This window comes from Mastigoproctus giganteus, chromosome 3 (genome assembly GCF_048544385.1).
Source record: "Mastigoproctus giganteus isolate SK-2022 chromosome 3, ASM4854438v1, whole genome shotgun sequence".
In the NCBI taxonomy this organism is placed as follows: domain Eukaryota; kingdom Metazoa; phylum Arthropoda; class Arachnida; order Uropygi; family Thelyphonidae; genus Mastigoproctus; species Mastigoproctus giganteus.
The window spans coordinates 235,949,923-235,972,261 of NC_143577.1; the positions used below are offsets into that span (position 1 = coordinate 235,949,923).

The 22,339-nt window shown below is 35.6% G+C and overlaps 1 protein-coding gene across 1 annotated transcript in view; it reads left to right on the top strand.

The window, feature by feature from the left end:
* Positions 1–5,920: 5,920 nt before the first annotated feature.
* LOC150088900 (uncharacterized) overlaps positions 5,921–22,339 on the top strand; it is a 45,917-nt gene continuing 29,498 nt past the window's right edge. Inside the window, exon 1 of the mRNA XM_090370352.1 lies at positions 5,921–6,719. Within this exon, the coding sequence (XP_090226478.1) occupies positions 6,119–6,719 (601 nt within the window). The 5' untranslated portion in view covers positions 5,921–6,118. The remainder of the gene's footprint in view (positions 6,720–22,339) is intronic.

A 22,339-nucleotide genomic window follows, 5' to 3' on the forward strand; every position in this document is an offset into this window, starting at 1 on the left:
CTGCATATGGTATCAGTAATCTCAGATTAACATACCAGTTGTGTGGTACTGCATTCAGTGTAGTGAAAAATGAAAAAGATCTGGGGATAATTGTGTAGTCAGATATGAAGTTCTCTGAGCAGTGTAGCCAGGATAGCTCATGAGGTTTGTGAATGATATACAGGAACTTCGCTGGCAGGGACAAGGGGGTGATTATCCAGTTGCATAAGGCAATTGGATAATCACCTTTGCTAGGTCGCATCTTGAGTATTGCATACAGATCTGGAGGCGTCAATTTAAGAAAGATGTAGGTCTGCTGGAAACAGTGCTCTTACCTAGAAAGGCTTCAGCACTGCAAATTGTAGCATCTGGAGACGGCACCTGCAGGAATCTGATTAAAGTGTTCAAAGCCTTGAATCGATTGAGTAAGCTGGATGTACATGGCATTTTTCCTCTTACTTAGACTACATACATGAGGGGGCATCAATTCAAGTGGGGAGGGATGATTGCAGGATGGAAGTTTGCCTTCAGCCAGCGGGTGGTTGACTGTTGTAACAAACTTCCATCTGCTACTGTTGTGAAAGTGGGTAGTTTGAATAAATTGATTGAAGAACTAGACAAATTTGTGGAGGGGGTGGATAGGTGAGGTAAGTATTTTTTTTTTTTTTTTTTTTGGCTATTGCTCTATAAGCTTGTTTTGAATCATTTGCCACTACTAACATTAATACTGTTTGCTCAAGCCAGCATTTACTGCTAGTACAATGGTACAATGGATTGCTATCTTTTCACAATGTATGAATTAAAATCACGGGTTTTTCTCACACTATATCTAGGACTAGGACTTAATGGTTTATCTTCGTGACATTATACTGTATATCAATACACGATGGCTTTGGCTACCTCCACACTGTTCTTAAAATAGCCAATTGCAACATATTAGGGGCTAATACAAATCGAAATGGACAACGAACTTGGATTATCGCTTGTACATGATCAGAAGTGCAGCTTGCCAATTAAGTGTCCTATCATAAGACACTATACTCTCGCCTCATAGCTATAGTTGTTTTGACACACATACCAAATTTAACTTTTCAGTTTAGTGAGGCATGCTCCTCACAACTTTTCCGCTTTTGAACCACAATAGCTACAAGTCTGATACTTAAATTTAATGAATCTTTTCAAAATAAATGTTGATAATAAGACAAGCAGGTAGCATTTGGAAACAAAATAGTGTCTTTACCGAGACCAGCCAGTCTCTATTAGTTTTCCTCTGTTCAAATGTGGATTTGCAAGCTTGGGATTGGAAATTTGTTGAGCAAATGTGCGCTCCAACTTAAGAAGGTTTAAGTGCTTATTTTATCACTAGTTTTTATTTCTTGACTTACCTGTGCACCATTCTGCTAAAAAAACATATTGGATTTGCCGTCCTTGTGTAAAAAGCCTCTTTTTAAGTGTTTAGCTAATCAGTAATTCGCCTAATAGCTCTATTTTTTTGGCATACACCAAATCTAACTTTCCAGTTTAGTTGTGAGGAATATGAGGAATATGAAAAAGTATGTGAGGAATATACTTTTTCACTTATGAACCACAATAGCTATAAGTTTGATACTTACAGCTAATGGATCTTTTCAAAATAAATGTTGATAATATAACAGGCAGGTTGCATTTGGACATCAAATGTTCTCTTTTCGCAGTTTATAGTTTTTCTCTGTTGAAATGTAGATTTGCAGCTTGGGATTGAAAATCAGTTAAGCAAATGAGCACTTCAACCTAAATAGGCTGAATTGCTTATTTTCTCATAACTTCTATTTCTTGATTTACCTACACACCATGCTGCTGAAAGAAGATCCAATCTTGGGATTACTTTTCTTATGGAAAAAAAGCATCTTTGTAAGTGTTCGGCCAATCAGTAATCTAATAAGAACAGCATATATAATGTTTTTGAGTTCTACTGACAAAATGTTTAGGGACAGTTCTTCATACTAAATAAAATAAAAAGCTTATAGAGATGTATCCTATTCTGAACAGTTATGGAGCTATAGAGTTTTGAACAATAAATATAATAAAAGCAATAAAAGAGTAAAAATATTAATATGAATAAGCAGATGCAGCATCGAGGGCTTAGTGTCAGACAACGTTAACTACAAAATTGCATTTTTGTTTTGAGACAACTTTATACAAGTTTATACCAATAACAATGCATATCATGTCATAGAAATGTATTTCTCTAGTAGTTTACCAGTTAGCTTGGGCTATAAGCACATTTCCGGTAAAGAAAGAAATTGTCAAATGACTTTTTCTTGGTTAATTATAAAAACGTTTACTACAAAATCATTTTGTAGTTAATGTTGTCTGACCGTAGGTACGTACACATACCCAGTGATCGCTTCTCTAGGTATGCTGCTTTTTTATTCTCACTTATCGTTATTATTTTTGACCTTTCAGGATTCTATACCCATTTTTAAAAATTTATACAGTCTTAACCATTTAGAATCGGACACATGTTTATGTGAAAATTTTTTACTTGTTTTGCGCCCTCTTATTTTCTCAGTTAGTGTTATTTAGAGACTCCCTGTATATAAGAGGTTAAATATGCTGTGAGATGAAGGGTTGATTTGCTGAGAGCTGATTGCAGAGAAGATAGATACAATAAAGCTTTATGTACTGGAAGTAAAAGTCGAATTCAGAGATTGAAAGCTGGTTATCATTTTTTTTTTTTTTTAATTTCTTTATAAGATCATACAACAACTTTTGATAAAGCCTGCGCACGCACTCTGGTATAGATACAATATAGACATGAAACCAGGTCCGATCGAGATGTCAAAGAGCTGTGGCGCGAGAAATATTTTGAGAAAAGGACAGTTAGAAGGAGTTCTAGCTTCCTGGATGAGAATGGAGACTAGGAACATGGCACCTTCTAAGTACCGTCTTGTGATTCGCGATAAAACCATATGAACTAGTGCACTGTGACTAAAACAGTCAATGCCAATAATTCCTAAAACAACAACGACTATAATATATTTATATTATTTTTCTATGATTAGTTTTCATAAATTTTTGAATAAAATAAGCTAAACTGAAGAATAAAATTTTTGCTATTTTAATCAGTACGTGTTAATTTTAATCAGTACGTCTTTGGGGTGCACAAGAAGGTGAGCCAACCACAGATTTTCGGATCCTAGTGTCCCTACCATACCCTGAAAACAATGAATGAATGAGATTATGAACTCTTCTCCCTGTGCATTGCCCAAATACAGATCTCTGGATTCTGTACTAAAACTACAGTTGAATCCATCAACTTTTGGATATATATAATAATGTTTTTCATGCGGTCGAGGAGTAGATACGCAATCAAGACTTGTTCTCATAATAAGGAAAAATAAGGGACCGTTACATCTGAAACTGTAACTATGAAAAATGAATAAGTTCAAAAAAGTTTATTAATTTCCAAATTGCTTCATTCTTTCTATGTGAAGTCCTAAATTTTTCAAACATCCCTCGTTCGTGTACACACTAAACAAAGGTATGTGCAAAAATACACTATTCGTTATTTAAAATTTCTCCACCTAAAGGGGAATGTATCCTTCATTTGGGCCCAAATTAAATGGAGTGAAATAACAATGTAGACAAGAAATAATTAAATGTGTGTGTGAATTCAGTTGTATTTACTTACGAAAAAGTAGCGCACAGGAAGAATTATGGGAAGTAGTGTCAGGTCGCTCCACCTCATCTCGCAGGTGCTGAATTGGATTGAGACCAGATGACTGGGAAGGCCATTGAAGTAGGCTGAATTCACTCTCAGGTTCCTGGAACCAGTTGTATAGAATTCTGGCCTGGTACATTTTCCTGTTGGAAGAGCCTATTCGCAAATGGACATCGATGAGGAAGAAAACACGCTGGTACTATTACTCCCGCACCACCACCCTTTGCATTATTGACACCTAGCAGGATATATCAATGGAATCATACTGTGTTCAGGATATTTGGTTCTTTTATCAATGTGAAACAGCAAGAACTGGATACCTCAGATTAGGAAATGTTTTTCCAGTCCTCTATGTTGGTGTTCTTGAGCTCACTACAGCCATAATTATCAGGAGTGGAACCCTGTTCGATAATTGGCTATATATGAAGTCCCAAGGTACGAGTTGTGCGTTCCGAAATGTCTGGTTACCACTTTTGTATTCGGCTATTATTTGACTGAGTGTAGCCTTTTCTGTTATCTGAACGAGTGTCGTGAGCTTCTCGCATCAAGCAGCAGTTTCGATCGCAGGGTCATTATTGACTAGGTTATTTCTTTATTGGGTCAATCAAACCACCAAACCAAACTATTATATTCGGCCACCCGAATATTTCCTGGAATTTAAATTTAAATTCATATGCGATGCTATGTTTTATGTCTGTTAATTGTGTGTGTTCTATGGTCGATTTATCTGTTTTTCTGGACCAAATACCCCAGTTTCCTGGGGAGAAAACTTGCTATTTATGCCTAAGACCAACTAACTCAGCCACGGAATGAAAAAAAGCCCGTTAAAGTTCCTTGCGTCATCGACAGGATTCGAACCCGAGCCTTTTCCACCTGGTGTGGGGAGGACGGTACCAATACCACTGTGCTACTCGCGCAGACCTTATTGGGCCAATTGCTCTACATCCGAAACAGAACACATGAAAAAACCAGCAAGGCTTCAGTTTCTGAAATGCTAATATTGGAGCGGTCGACCTCCATGTCACTTTTAAAGTCTTAAATATTTTGTCTTGCCATTCTTATGCTGAAATGCCCACATACAACATCCCAATGCTCGATGAAATTCGCTTTCTCAATCACGTATCTCACCACCTGCTTTATACTGTATGGTAAAAACACATGATGCTGTTACTGAAGGATCGATTTCATTAAGAGGGCTGGGCTCCTAATAAAGTAGCCACTCAGTGCATATTGTCTGTAAATTATGTATTCTGTGTTTTGTTTACTGGCTTAAAATCTGAGTTGGGAGAGAAACCATGCAGCCCGGTGCTGACTGACTGATTCAACTACAGTGTGAGCAAAAAAAAAAAAAAAAAAAAGGAAGAGAAGTAGAAATAGGCCTCATAGAGTCAGCGAAGTTGCTGTCAGAGCCCAGAAGCTGTTGCGTAGTGACAAAACTACTTTTCTTTACAGTTAACACCTAAAGCATGTATTAAGGATGTTCCATAGATTATTAAATCTTTCTCTCCCCCTAAAAAAAAAAAAAAAATGTTAAAGTTGGATCTGCCATAAATACTTCATGACATTACATAGATACCAAATTAGCATTAATGGTAAGGAACACAACTTACACCGTGTTGTTAAAAAGCAATACTTTATCATCACTGGCCAGTTGTGCATTTTAAAAATGTAATGTGTTCTTTACAATTAATGCTGTAAAAGATGCATGTATCTATTGCTATTTATGCTTCGAGGAAAGGGGACTAATACACGGAATTGAAGTGGTTAGTTCCCTCATATTTTAAACCCTATTCTGATATTAGTTATATTTATAATGTGAGTTAATTTTTACTCACGTTTGAGGCACAAGAAACAAAGTCGAGGCTATGAAATTTTTCGAGTCATGTCTGAGGGCTTATATTTTCAAATGATATAAATTTAGCAAAGTACGTATTAAATTGTAGAATTTTGCAGTAGGAAAAATTGTCTTCCTTTAAAATAAAAATGCGTTGTGATACTTCGTAATGCTATACACGCTAATTAAAATTAACGAACTAAATAACAATGTAATTATGAAATGTCTATCATAATGCATATTTCTCTTTCAATTATTATTTTAATATATCCACTAGGTGGAGCACAGCTTTTAAAACTGATGTTTATGAATACGTAGGTGTGTCATTTATTTTATTACGATAAAGTGAAGAACGATATTTGTGTACTTAGGTATGTCTTGTGTGATGTTAGTAGTGACTTTTTAATCCAGTTTACAGGCAGCTGCTTTCTGATTGGTAGAATGTGTGGTGCTTGGCTCGATGAAGTTCACTTTCTCAAAAGGAAACCCACGTGTAGACCACACGGTGCGTATGCTACAGTTAGTGACAGTACGAACGACCAGGAGTGACCTACATTTTTATCTGTTTTGTGCATTAACAGTGACATACATGGCTTCGTACCATGAACGAACACTTCAAGCTATATTTCCAGCTTCCGAAGATAGTGATAGTTATGTATGAAATGTATGCACTAGTGACTATGATTATTTGTTGTGCTGCAGCAGTTTTGTTTATGCCCACTGGCAGCAAATCGGTTACGAAAGTGAAACATCTGCATAACGATACGTTTTCACAGGATACAAGCAATAGCGTACATAATTCCAACGATATGACTGCTCATTCGAAAAACCCATCTGAGTTATTTACTCCTGTCGCCCAAAATAAATCTGTGTTGTTAAAGAATTCCTCGATGTCTAATATAGTTAAACAAATAGGTTATGCGTCAAATAGCAGTATTAAAAACGTAAGTGATAGTTTTAGAGTTAACAGCACGTTATCCAATGAGACGAAGTCAACGGCCAAAAAAAATTTATCTCTTATTTTAAAAGTGCATGCAACGCTGACGAGATCGAAAGATGCCATGTGGGCTACGTTGTCGTTAACATTTATATGTGTCTTGTTGGTATTAGCTGTTGCTCAGTCAAAAATGTGGAAGCATTATCATGGTTCTAGTATGCATCTTTCTCCCCTACCAAATTTTAATGAGAGAGTACCATTTAAAGGTAGGTACTGTTCGTAGACTCCAAATAAAAATTTCGACCTAAAATTAACCACATTGTAATAAATGCCATGGTTTCGTTGTGGTTTTTGTTCAGAATTAAAGTTCAAGGCAATTGTGCTGGATTCTATATAACACAATGTTTAAAAATTCTGTTTTTGCCAAAAAAAAAAAAAAAAAAATGCTTGAGAACACAAATGCAAATGCTGAAAGTTTCATTTTGAGAATTTTTATCCCTCCATATTGGTTTAGTAATGGCAAATGATGCAAGCTTATAAAGCATCAGCCAAAAAAAAAAAAAAAAAATCCACTTTCCACAACAACAGATGGAAGTTTGTCTCTACAATCAACTACCATTGCAATGACATTTTGACAACTAATGCATATCAAACAAATTTTGCTTTAAACTGGGAAAATATGCAACTATGGTGATGAAATTAGCATTAGTAGAGGCATATGATGCAAGAAAGCAAACTTATACAGCATCAGCCAAAAAAAAACCTTCCCATTTCACCCAACCATTCTCTCTCCTTCAGGTACAAATTCTTTGTGAATCAGTTTGTCAAAAAAAAAAAAGATCAGTATCTTGATCCTGGACTTATGTAAATAAAATGTTTTGGACCTTGGACCAACTCCATTCAAATGTTAAGTTATACGAGTTTTGAAGGGGACAAGGAGTACAAAGAGAGATGCAAGAATGTTCGTGATGACCCAAGAAATGAGCACATGCCTCTTGAAATGAGGCCAGAGTTGCAAAGGTTTTGGAAATTGTGGCAAGAGATTGTCATTTGACTCTCAGAATGGTGGTTGATGAGTTCGATATTAACCCCAGGGGCTCACATCTCGTGAGTATGGGCTTGGCAAACCCAGGGTCCTGAGCTGGATATCACCATTCTTCTCTTTCTTGGTGATTCCTTTCTACTTCTCTCTCTCTCTCACTCAGGGTAACTCGGGGAATTTTTTTTTTTTTTTTTTTTTGGCCGGTGCAGCATAAGCCTCAGGCTTCCTTGTACCATATGGCTGATAATAATAATGAATAAGGAGACAATTTGTTAAATTCTGCACGAAGATTTAGGGGAAAGAAAGGTCTGCACAAATGTTTTGCTGCATAGCCTCACAAAAACAACAGAGTGTCATAATGACTTATCAAGACAATCCTAATTTCCTCAACTATATTATCACTGGAGATGAGTGCTGGGTGTTTCGTTACGACCCAGAGATGAAGCATCAGAGCTTGCAGTGGACTTCAAAATCACTACCAAGGTCCAAACATTTTATTTACATAAGTCCAGGATCAAGATACTGATCTTTTTTTTTTTTTTTGACAAACTGTGATTCACAAAGAATTTGTACCTGAAAGAGAGAGAGTCAATGCTGCATTCTATATATAGGTGCTTCAAAGACTATTGAAATGCATTTCCTGGGTGAGGCTGCAATTTCAAGAGAAAAGCATCTGGTTCTTGTTGCATGACAATGCCCCTGTCCATTCTGCACATGTTGTGCAGACATTTCTGATGAAACATGGCATTGTACAGATCAACTATCCACCCCATTCTCTAGCACCAGCAGACTTCTTCCTCTTTCCCAAGGTGAAAATTGCTCTCAAAGAAAAGATTTCAAGACGTTGAGGACAAAAAGCAAAGCATAATTGCCAAACTGAACATTATCTCTTTGGACATCTTTGCTGACTCTTTTCAGAAACTTTTAGAGTGGTGTATTAAGTATATTCAGTCGTGTGCCGATTACTTTGGCTGAAATTTAGCATCGAGTACTCGTGGGTGTGGCAGATGAACAGTCGAAGTGAAGGACTTGAATACTAGCCACTGTGTGTGTGTGTGTGTGTGTGGCCTACAAACTGAAGGACTTGATTGCTCCTCTCTTACGTGATGCATGACGAGCTACGTGAAGAATATGAACTGAGAATAATAGTTGCAATTAAAAGGAAAAAAACACTTATAGGAAGGGTCATGTTTTTAATCGACTTTCATTTTTGTTTAGTGAAAAAAGGTTATGTTTTTATATGACTTCGGGATGGATTCAAGCAAAAGAAGCAGCATGTCGTTCATTTCGATTGTTCGTCAGCCACGCTCGGGCACCGGATACTAAATTTTTACCATTACTTCTAATAAAAAAAAAAAACATTTTTGAGCTCTTTCAACTTTATTTTTATTGAAATAAAGTGGCAATATGAGGCTTAGATGTAAATTTCCCAGTCTGGAAACTTTATTACCATGCCTATCTATTCAAATTCAGTTTATTGGGTAGTTAAAGATTAAAAATTATAAATAGTTTTTTATAATAAAATCTGAATCAGCCCAAAATAAATGTGTCGAGATATCTTACTATTGTAAGGTATCTCGTGATATAAAGGATTGCATGAATATTGCATTAGTATTCTACTGTACTTCAAAATTCCACCTTTCACAAACAGGAGTGGAGAATGCTACTTCTTAGTTTCAGAACGTTATGACTGTATATGATAACATTACTGGAAGTCAGTGGCAAGGTGTGCCTCCGTAGCCAGGTGGGAAGGAGCAGTAGTGTGTAGCACACGCTTCTTGATTAGACCGGGGTTCGAGCCCGTCACCACCAAATACAGAGGATGCGGAAAGGTCAGGGAATGACCACCTCATATCCCGGAGCAATATGGCCTTAGTTGCTAATGCTCCTAAAAACCAACTAACTAACTAACAGTGGCAGAATTAACATATGTGCCATCCCCAATTGTAAAAAACGTGGTGGTTCAGGTTGTGACAGGCCCACCTATTTATTTTTTATTTCTGATAAAAGTGTTACATCTTAAATTCTGCTTGGAGTATGCCAATGCCTTGACCTCTTCCTAATTAATTGAGATACTTATTAAATATAATTAACTTTTTTATTTAAAATACAAAAAAAAAAAGTTTTTCACACTTATTAAAAAAAAACCCTGGGGGGGGTAAGCACAACATAAAATATAAATATGAAGCTAATTAATCATTTCCATTTACAAGTTCGTAAAACTTAAGTATGCAAAAATTCAAACTAATACATGTGCACATAAGCAAATTTTGTCATTTCTCCTAACATAACTGAACTTAAAGTTCACTTAATCGTGAACTGGCCATTAATGCACAAAAGGCTTTTCAGGTGGGCCTATAAAGCAAGGGTGGGCAACCTCTGGCCTGCAAACGTGCGTTGTTCAGTCTGCGATTATTTTCAATATATATAAAAAAGTTTTTTATACATTAAAAAAGTTTTCCTCCTAGTGATTTATTCGAGCCAATGGGAGAAGACAGCGAGGCAATTACATCACTACAAATGCAATAATTAATTATGACAACTGCCATAGCATTCACCAATATCATGCATGTGCTTCCCTGTCTAACATTTGATGTTCCATTGTAATGTTTTTTGTATATTAATGAATATTCTATATTTGTAAATACAGTAATTTCGCATTTTGTAAATATTTGCATAGTTTGTAAATGTTTCAGTGAAATATTTTAGTCCTGCAACAATATTTCTCGTGCATTATGAAACCCGAAGCAAAAGGCCTTTTCCTAAGTGACCTATGTAAATGCAGATAAATAATTACATTGTGATATTTATTCTACCTTGAGAATTCTGGGCACTACAAATGCACAGGTAAATAATTACATAGGTCATTTTCTGATTAGATATGAATCATAGTGACACTGTTTTTTGTCTGGTGGCACTGAGGGTTTTCCAAACTCTGCATTTTTACTTTGTGTAGAATACAATACTCTGCATTAGGCCAAGATGTGTGTTTTATGAAGTATTAGTGTGGGTTGTGTTGTTCCTCTGGCCACTTAGCCTGGGAGCCCCTAACATCCCGTTTCCATCACCACCCCAGGGAGGCAGGCCAGGGCACATTAGGAGAGAAGAAAGCTCTGGTGGGATGAATTCTGGTGTAGCCTAGGCATCCAAGGAGAGCCCAAAAAAAAAAAAAAAAAAATTCTTATTGGAGAGGAGATAATGGGGAGAAAGGAAGAGGGTGGGATAAAAGGAGCAGAGAACAGAGGGGGGGAAATAGTTGAGGCACTTGCCTGATTTGAAAGGGGAGATAGTAAGGAGACCCCTGGTACCAGGATGCCCATCCTGGTCCAAAGGGTGGGAGTTGAAAGTGGGTGAGCCACCACCCTACTTTTCTGAGAACAATTCTATGTTTTTTATTTTTTTTGCAGTAATATAGGTGACTTAATGAATTATTTAGGAATTAGTTACAATCCTACACAGTGGAGACTTTTTATTGACTCATCAAAGAGGAGTCTCAAAGGTGTATTGCTCCATAATGAAAATAAATATGGGTCAATTCCAATAGCTCACTCTCTGCATTTGAAAGAAACATATGAGAACTTTTAAGTTGTTGACAAATATTAAGTATGAAGAATATGGTTGGTCTGTGCTGACTTAAAGTCAGCACATCAGACTGGGTTTGATGAAACAGTTTGTGAAAGCTTTACCTCAGGAAGGTCCTTGCTTCAACTACCTTTGTACTAAATTCCCATTCACCCAAGAGAAGCTAAAACAAGGTACATGGATCCAGACTACAAGAATAAGGGTACGGCTCTAAAATGGTGTTCGCAGGCCGGCCGCTAGTTGGTACACCGGACCGAACCTATTGGTAACTCTTTAGGAGGCTTCCGGATCAGCTAGTGTATAATATTGCTACCTCTACTCTGCCAGATAGCGACTGGAGGGAGTCAGAGTAGTGTGTATGTGGGAGGCATTGTCGAGGCCGTGTTATGTCAAGGATCTGGGTATATTCTTACCACGTGTATGCCATATCCAAAAATTTCATTACTTCATACAGCATGTCCCACCCACTTTTTCTCACTATTGAATACACCATGAATTGTCAAACTAATAGAGTAAGCTTATCTGCAAAAAGATCTAAACCTCCCAAACACTTCCTAATTCATTTCACAAATATACGTGGTCTCAATTCTAATCTCAACTATGTCCATTTCCACTTGCAGTCTGCCAAACCCCATGTACTTTTTCTGACAGAATCTCAGTTATAAGTTGATTCAACTACTGTTCATCTCAGTTGCCCAAATTATTTGCTGTATGATTCCTTTCGTCACAAAGGTGGTACTTGTGCATATGTCCATTCTGATATTCCCTGTCAGAGACTTGGTAATTTGGAATCTCCTCTTTTCGATCTTCTCTGGCTTAAAATCTCAATACCTCATTGTGTCAAATTCATCTGTTGTCTCTACCATTCTCCCAACTCCACTAATCACTTGGAGCTCTTTGACTTCCTCTCTTTGCAACTTGACTTTCTCCAGTCCAACTTTCGTAACAGTGAAGTGATTTTAATGTTCACAACTCCAGGTGGCTTCTGTTTTCTAGTCACACCGACCCAGCTGGTCAAGATGCTGAGACTTTTACAATTACTAATGACCTTACACAGATTGTTCATTTACCTACAAGAATACTGGACAATCCTAACCATACAGCCAACAAGCTTAATCTTTTTCTCACAAACAACCCTTCTAAGTACACGGCCGAAGTGAGAGGTCCTTTAGGCACCTCGGATCACAACTTGGTGATTGTCTCTTCTCCAATGGAGCCTTTATCTCATGGCTATTCCCAACCTTGTATTGTTTGGCATTACAAGAATGCAAAATGGGATGACCTGCGAGATTTTTTTTCTTCGTCGGATTACTGTTTCAAAACTTCTGATGTCAACGTTTGCTCAGATCATGTCAGTGAGATTATTCTTGCAGGAATGGACTCCTTTATCCCACACTCCACTTTAAAATCTTGTCCTTTATCTAAACCTCGGTTTTCCAATAAATGTGCTAAGGCTGTTCAAGAGAAGAACGTTGCATATCGTAATTGGCTTGTTTCTAATTCTTCAGTTTCATTTTCTGCCTACACCAAAGCTCGCAACAATTGTAAGGCAGTTAGTAATCAGTCCAAACTAGAGTTTGAACAGGCTAAGAGTAGAAAACTTGCTTCTTGCCCTAATGGTAGCCAAGCATTCTGGTCTCTTGCCAAAGCTATTGGCCGCAATTTTTGCCTATCTCTGCTCCCACCTCTGTCAAAACCAGATTGTTCTGTTGTCACTTCAACCAAGGATAAAGCTGATAGATAGCTCTAGATGATGGATGATGTTAGATGGCTCTCTATCTTCTAACTTCTCCACTAATGCCGGTGTTCCCCAAGGTTCAGTTCTTTCCCCCACTCTTTTCCTCTTGTTTATTAATGAACTTCTTCCGTTGACTGGAAATCCTATCCATAGTTTTGCCGATAATAGCACATTGGATTCCACTTTCCATTTTGAGAAACCTTGCCCTGCTCAATCAGCTTCAACTTTTCGAAAATATGCTACCAATTCCTTAAATGTCGATCTCCAGGTAATTCTACAGTGGGGCAAAAACAACTTAGTTGATTTCAATCCTTCTAAAACTCAGTCTTGTCTTATATCTTGCAAAAAGGATTCTTCTGCTCCTATGCTTATCTTTGGTGACACTGGTTTCTAGGCAAAATGATATATCTCTTTTGGGAATTACCCTGACTTCTAATCTCTCTTGGCACAAGCACATTACAAATATTGCTTCCTCTGCATCTAAAAAACTTGGTTCTCTCTTTCGCTCTCGGCGTTACTTTTCTTCCAAACAGCTGTTCACTCTGTACAAATCTCAAATCCGCGCTACCATGGAATATTGTTCCCACATCTGGGGTGGTGCCCCCAAAACGTCTCTCTCAGGCTTCTTGATTCCATTCAGAAAAGGGCAGTTATGTTAATTAATGATTCATCTCTAACAGAGTCTCTCCACATCTGTTTCTGCTGCATGCCTCTTCTACAGATATTTCCATGGGCACTGTTCTTCTGAATTGGTTTCACAACTGCCGCCAACATCCATTTACTGTCCAACTTGAAACTCACAGAACCAACTTTTTATCTTCCTCATTTATTCATTCAACTGCCATTTTCTGGAACAACCTTCCTTCATACAGATTTCTTGAAAATTACAGTCTACAGAAGTTCAAGTCCAGTGTCAACAAATATCTTCTTTCGTCTTCTCAACCTCCAACCTAAACATGGTACTAAGTACTATAGGTTCTAATACCTCATGTTTGGGGTTTACATAAAAAAAAAAAGAAGAATAGAATATAGTTGAAAATATGTTGACAAACTTCAAGAAGCTTGACTGCAACATGAATGTCAAGGTACATTTTTTACACTCCCACACTGAATACCTCCCAGAAAATCTAGGAAGTATTTGAAGAAAAGGGTGAGAGATTTCACCAGGACAAAAACACAGAGATGAGGTACCAGGGAAGGTAGAATGTCAACATGATGGCTGACAATTGCTGGACATGAAGAGGGTCTGTAAAGTAGAAGGATCTGCAAGAAAATCAGAGAAACAAAAAATTGACCCATCGTAGATCAGTTTTTAAAATAAAGGTGAGTGTTTGATGGACTTTTTACACACTGCCGTTTTTATTAGTGTTTTCAACATGTAATTAAATATAAAAGTCTCGTAAAAGTAGCATTTTGTTATAATATCAGTGCACAAATTCTGCCAAAATCAAATTTTCTTTTTGATTTTTGAAAAAAGCTATTGTTGGAGACAAATAGAAGTCATTTTTTTAAAACAGCATTACAAAATGACTCGAAATATTTTTCTGAGAAAACATCAGTGCATTTTTGCCAAAATGCAGAGTAGTGTAATTAACTTTTTATATGTGAATGAATATGCTAATCATTTTTTGGATGTTAATATAAGATTTATCTGTTAACTCCCAAGTGCCTTTATCATAAGAGGCATATTAAGCTTGAAGGTATCTATATTTTATTTTCACTTAAAATAAACTAATATTTAAGATCTATGGCTTGTATCATAAAAAGTATTGGTCATACTTCAGCTATTAGTATTTTATGAACATAGAATCCAAAATAAATTAGAGTTCTTGAATGTATGCAAAATATTAGTAAAATTTGCAATTTTTTTAATAGCAACCAATTTTAATAGATCCTATAAGAGAAAAATTTTAAGCACATAATAACAGCTTTTCATCAGTGATATAATTGCAGCTACACAGCTGAAGGTCAAGCAACATGTATATCAAAATAAGATGTCTGGGGTTACAACATATAGCATTAGCTAATGCAACAATGTAACATATTGTTATATCTTTATCTGATAAAGATATTATATCAATACAGGAATACCTCGCATAGCGTGAGTTTTGCTATAGCGCGGTTTTACAAATTGAAAAAAAAATATTAACTGCGTTACGCACCAATACATTTGATATGTATGTATTATAATGCCAACATGTAGGCCAATGCGTTATGGATTCAAGGCCACGCTGACTGTTGTCGCAACTCCCATTATATACAGACTCTGCTATCATTCATACATTAGTAAAGACTAGATTCCGAGCGGTGAGGTTGTTCATCGTGCGTAAGCTGTACACGTATTTTTCGCTGTGTATTTTTATTAAAGATTATTTTTTAAAAACGTTACACCTTTATACGCAAATATTGAGTGGAAAGAAGAAATGTAATGGCGTTGAGAGTTCTAGATCCAAACATTGAACAAGGTATGAAAGGCAGGCGTTGCAAAATGACATTCGATGTTATAAAGAGATGTATGCAGATAAAAAGAAGAAAAAACTGTGCAAACTAAGCTGATCAGTTATTTTTAAAAATAAAAATACAGTACAGCAGGCCTCCGTTATAATGCGGTTCGCTTTACGCTGATTCGCTATAATGCTGTTCTTATATTATAACCCGTATCTGACTATAACGCTGTCACAGATCACTATAACGCTCTTTTACAGATTACATTTTTGGAATATTTAACGAAATCGTTTCATTTGATGGAGTCGATAGCTTGAAAATGAATATAAAAATACGGTTAAAACGTTTCCCAAGCCAAGCCGACTTGAGAAATTTTCACGCACGCTAATTTAATTGCAGTACAGTACAGTGACTTCTTACGTAGTTCCGAGATCAACATTTTAAAAAATGATCAAGTATATTGCTTGTAATATTTGCGTTATATGCATTTATCTGAAGTACAGTATTAGACATCGTGCGTAATGGACAGTTTACTTGAACATTGTATCGTAATTAATGCCGGGGGCTCACATCTGGTGAGTATGGGTTCTGAGCTGGATATCAACATTCTTCTCTTTCTTGGTAATTCCCTTCTACTTTTGACAATCTCTATCTCAGGGTAACTTGGGAATTTTTTTTTTCCTGGTGCAGCATAAGCCTCAGGCTTCCTTGAAAGTAACGCAGTTACATTTGCAAAGAGTTAATAATGGCCCATAAGAATGAAAAAGCAACGTCTGGGCATAGTACGAAGACTATAAATGAAAGAAAAAGACTGAATTTGAAAATTAAATTAGACGTTTTGAAGCGAATCAATTCCGGTCAAAGACAAGCGGATGTGTGCCATAATTTAGACTTGCAAGTTTAACTGTAAGAACAATTATAAAAAAATAAAGAAATAATTTTAGCAGCGGGAAAAAAAAAAGCTGTTCCACTGCAAGCAACTAGGGCTAGGCCGGCTATTAGGATTGAAATGGAAAGACAACTAATTTTATTGAGGATAATATCCAATGCAGAATTCAGTTAAGTTAAATTTTATAAAAAAAAAAAAATAATAATAATAAAAGAGAGAGATTAGCCTAAAAAAAAAAAAAAAAAATTGGAACCATTTAAAACTAGTAAGGGCTGGTTGAATAGATTTAAAATCCAGGGAGAAGCCACAAGTGCAGATCAAGGAGCCGAAACTTTCAAAAAAGAACTTGTTAAAATTATTGAAGAGGGGTATTATGTGTTATACTTCTCAACAAATTTTTAACATAGATGAAGCAGGACTTTTGTCGTGCTTCATCTTTGTTAGAAGATGAAGAAATGCCAGGTTTCAAAGCGGCGAAGGATCGGTTGACTTTATTGTTGGATGGTAACGCTGCGGGGGATTTAAAATTAATACCCCTTTTAGTTTATTTGGAAGAGGGCCAAAGTTCAACCCAAAATCGACACATTTTTCATTAACTTCATAATTTTAATTGGAATTTTAAGTTTAATTTCGATATGCAAGTAGTTACCACAATTATATACGTATGTAATGCAGAATATTTTATATGTACAAATATTTGAATATTAAATATTTTGACCGATATTTGTGCATCTTTTCATTACTGTTTATTATTGATTAGGAAATATCCTATGGCACCGACCGCAACTCACAAATACATATGTTACCTTGTGGGAATGCGGCGCTCGCTTAGCGGGGATTCACTTAGACTTAGCGCTCTGTTTTTCCGGAACGATTTATCAGCGTTAAGTGGGGGTCACCTGTACACACTTATATTCTTTGAGTATGTACATACTGCAATAAAAATCACTTGTGCTGTACTTACTAGTATTTTTCATTTTTATCATTTTAATTTTTTTTTTTTTTTGTAAAAACTTTGTGTGCATCAATTTATGGTAAACAAACACCTATATATTTTTGCAACTCGACCCATATAATCAAATTGTCAGAACGCATTATATTAAAATACATACTAATAATACCTCGATGATCAGATCAGCGTAGTATTTTTTTGGCAAGAATTAACTGCACTATGCAAGGTATTCCTGTACACATACAGTGCAACACTGATACAACATGCCTCTTTGTACAGCAGTTTTGGATATACCACAGGTATGATCATGTCCCCCAAAACAAATTATGAAAAAAAAGTAGTCTGTTTCAAAGAACTAGCAATTTCATGTTGGAAACTAGAAAAAGTAAATACTGTATATGCATCTTACTATCATATTTCCAAGAGGGGAAATTAGCGAAAAATTGGCTGTATATTCACTTCAACATATTCAGTTGAGTAATTTTTGTAAATGGGACTCATTACTGTAGACACCTAGTTTCTTCCCTCAGCTAGAGATACACTAAAAGAGTATATTGGTAGAACATTAATTACAAACAGCTACCTATGGAGGGCAATACAGCTACTGTTCAAGTCCATTACATTAGTTACAAACTCTCGATTTTTTTTTTTTTTTTTTTTTTTAAGGAGTCCTTATGGGCTGTAATGTAATAACTAGATCGTATGTATAGCTTAGCTTAATTTTCAGCATTCACCTCATAGTAATTACTTTGTAACTAATTAGATCGTATGTATAGCTTAGCTTAATTTTCAGCACTCACCTCATAGTAATCCACTTAGCTGGTGGAGAGTTTTACCACATACATAGTGGTTATAGGATTCTAATAACTTACAGGGATTATGGGTTTAAAACTAAGTTATGGGCTATAAAAATTTTTCTAAGAAAGGAAAGTGCACCTTCCATTCTATGGTTGCCTAATTAAATTAAATTAAATGAAGAAAAATAGAAGCTAATTTAATTTAATTAGGCAACCATAGAATGGAAGGTGCACTTTCCTTTCTTAGAAAAATTTTTATAGCCCATAACTTAGTTTTAAACCCATAATCCCTGTAAGTTATTAGAATCCTATAACCACTATGTATGTGGTAAAACTCTTCACCAGCTAAGTGGATTACTATGAGGTGAGTGCTGAAAATTAAGCTAAGCTATACATACGATCTAATTAGTTACAAAGTAAATGTTTGTAAACAACAGCACGTGACATCCTTTCTTTGACTAGAAGTTACACTTAGGATAGTAAAACCTGCTAAGGACTAAGCTAGACAAAAATATACACATATTTTTGTATGTAATTTGTAATTTATGGAGAAATTGTGGACTCCACTATGACAGGCCGGACAGTTTGGTTTTGATTTAGTTTTCTCAAAACATGGTAAATTATAGGGCATCAGAAATACATGGCAAAATTATTAAATCAGCAGGACTGAAGTAATGGCCACTAAAAGAAAAAGTTCGAGTTTATGAAAAGTTAAAGTCACGGGTAGCAAAACAAAATATATATTTTGTGTGTGTGGAATTCCAGAAGGAATGATCTATGGTTGGATAAAAGAGAAAGGAAAATTAATTTCATTCATAGCCTCCATAGAAATGAAGTAGGCATCCAAAGAAAGAAAACTATACTGTGAAAACTGTGATGTGCACCAATGCTTATGCACGTGGTTTCTACAGAAGCATATGGAATAAGTACAAATAAATGGGGTAATTTTGAAAGCACAGGCACTTAAATTTCATAAGCTATTTGGTAGAGATGATGATACATTTAAAGCTTGATTACAAGGGATACATTTAAAGCTTGACTACAAGGGATACATTTAAAGGGTGACTTTGGAGATGGAAGGCCTGTCATAGAATATCCCAAGTTAGTCCTGTAAGTGAATCTACATTTGGTGACACTACAGTGCTGCAAAAGTGTTTCCTTAATTTCTGCATAATGTGATTCAAGGTGAACACTGTGACAAAACAGCACTGTACTATAAACTTCTCCCTCACAAGGCATTGGATATTAAATAGGTGCCCAATGAAGCAGGCATGAAAAACAAACTAACGAAGTGTTACTGTGTGCAAATAAGACTGGAAATCACGAGCTAAAGCCATTGTGCATCAGTAAAAGTTGAAGTCCTCAGTATTTTAAGCACATCAACATGATCTGTACCTGTGATTTTTAAAAACAGTTCCGATGCTTGGATGAAGAGTGATATATTTTTTTTTCTTCATCGTTGAAAGTGAGTTTGTACCATCTCTGAGATGCCATTGCTTTCCAAAAAACTTGAAGAAAAGGCTCTGTTACTGTTGGATCACCACCCAGCTCATCCTTTGGCTGATGTCCCAAAATTGAAAGATGGTAAGGTAAGAGTTGCATTTCTGCTAGGACCACAACCGTACTAATTCAACCCATGGATCAGGGCATTATCCGAACCTTCAAAGCTTATTATTGTGGCGAGCTGGTATTGTGAACTCAGAAATCAAGTTCTAGAATTTCTGAAAACTAACACTGAAAGACGTTGCATACAATATTGGATTAGCACAGGAGAAAGTACACTCAACAGCAACTGAAAACTGCTGGAAAAAATGTATCAGAAAAGCCACAATCACTTATAACCTTGAATTAGCAGCATTTTCAGAACAAGAAGCAAAGGCTGCTTGTAATTTCCCTGGTTGGAGTCTTGGAGCAAATGATCTTTCTGCTTGGATTGATGGGGATGCAGAAGCTCCAGTTGTGCATTACCTGAGCAAGGAAGAAGTTGCAGCCTCTGTGAACAGAGGGAAGACAATCAACAAACAGAAAGCCTGTGACATAGAGTGACTCAGAAGATAATGTGGATGACTAATGTAAGGAAAAAACACTAGAAATGAACAAAGTGCTTGAAAAACATTAGTGAGGTGATGGTGTTGTTAGAATGTTAGTGATAGTGAACATCTTCATTTATTGCACCTGAACACTATTAAGAATTATGTACTGAAAAAATGCTGTTGTCAGTTCAAGCAAACTAAATTGCATGATTATTTCATAATGGATGCATAAAATGTAGGTCAATAACAGCTTTGTGTACTAGTAGAATGTAAAGGGAATGATATAACATTTAATATTTTGTCTTTTAGGCTGTATACTCATAAAACATTAGTGAATAAAGTATTTATTTAATAAGTAAAGTGTATTTATGCTAATAAATACTGGAAAAAAAAAATTTGGCTGTAATGTGCTTAGCTTATAAATGGGTATTAGTTGCCATCTGACACCCAGGTTATATTGAGGGTGCACTATTATTTACCTATATTAACCCTTCACCAGTGACATCAGTATGAATTTTATTATTCCTTCACTATTAGCTTGACCTTCCATCTGTATCATTACATTCTTTTGTTATAGAAGTTTTGCCTTAGATAAGTTTTCTTAAAGTTTGAAGTCAAAAAGTTTTCTTGACTTCATAAAGCCAATTTTTGCATATAATTATCAATACTGCAAAGCAAGAGTTTAAAATTAGCAGCATCTGTAGGTCCAGTAACAGACATCCACAGTTATAACTTTGGATCTGAAGCAAATTGAAATGCTTGCTAGATTGGAGTTTTTGTCTGATGTCGGGCTTTGATATGTTTCTTTCAAGCTTTGCTGACCATCAGTGAAGATAATGGCCAAGTGCAGGTGCGTTAAAAAAACATTTTATGAAAAATTGCATGTGTGTAGTGTCAGAGGGGGATTTATTTAAAAAAACTAATTTAAAACATTTTTTTCTATATAAAATATGTATTTTTCACAGTTGTGCTCAAGAATTGAAATTAAGTTGCCATCTTAAAAGTGAGCAGTACTGAATTATTTCATGCCTTTATTCCATACATAACAGTGGTGGAAAAAGTCTCCCATGTGCCACGTACTTTTCACATGCCTGGTAAAGGGCTAATATCTCTTGTTGCGAGTTAAAACAGAGTGCATTGTGAAACAAATTCAACAAAGGTGCCTTGGTGAAACTAGGATTTACTGTGGCACCTCGTTTCTTGTTTGACTATTAGCCTGAATTAATGAACCTCGTATCTTTTGTTCTTTGATCTTGTAGACCACACCTTTTGCCAGTACTCTTATGTTTACTCTTAGGTAATTTAGTTAAAATGGAAATTCAGCTTGTATATATTAAGACTTACTTAAAAATATTTGACGTTCTTGATTTATTTCCTTCTGTATGCTATATATAAGTTTAATTTGTAAAACCTTTCTAGATACTGTTAACATGATTATTTTGCTTAAATATAGCCTTATTAAATATTAAAGAATGTATTACTATTTTAATTTTACAGAAATTAATTCTGTGAACCAGGTTCCCAATAGTGGTTGCATTTGTTAGTTTGTTTTTTCACTAAGGGCTATTGTTCATGAAGTTTACAATGTCTGGATTTCATTCAGTTTATTTGGTCATATAGAGCCATAGATTTATTCACTGTTATCTTTGATTTCCTCAACAGTCATTTAAGGTTGTTTTTCTGCATTTCGATATCAATATAGCATTATTAAAGATAAAAATATTTAATGATTGCATATCCGGTAATGGCTCAAAAAAAAAAAAAAGTGCTTTAAAAGTAGTAATTCTAGTCCTTCATTAAATATAATTTTCAGATAATTAAACTGGCAAGTTAATTTAAGGCAACTAAAGTAAGGACATTCTTTTATTGGCCATTAAAACCACTAAGACAGTGTTTAAGGCAGTGGTTTTCAACTGGGGTTCTGCAACAACAACAACATTCCAGGGGCGTCACGTAATTTGGGTTTAAGTTACTTAAACTTATTATTTTTTAAAATTTATGTTTATTTCATTATAAAAAGGTGTACAGTATCTTTTTAATTTTGTGGTGATCTATAATTGATGTTTACTTAGTACCTCTATATAAAGAATAAAATTATTATATACTATATATATATATATAATTTGTATTATGAAATGTAATTTTTATAATTATATTATTGTAATAACTATCATATAACATATATTTTTTAATATTACACACACACAGGGAGAGAATTGGATTTAACAGGCAGAAAATTTGAGTAGGTATGTCGCAAAATAAAAATAGCATTATTAGAGACATATGATGCAAGAAAGCAAGCTTATGCAGCATCATCCAAGAAAAAAAAACTGCTCCCATTTCACCCCTCTATTCGTTCCAAATATCTGTCCACCTCAGGTATTTGGAACAGCTGCCAACTTCCACAA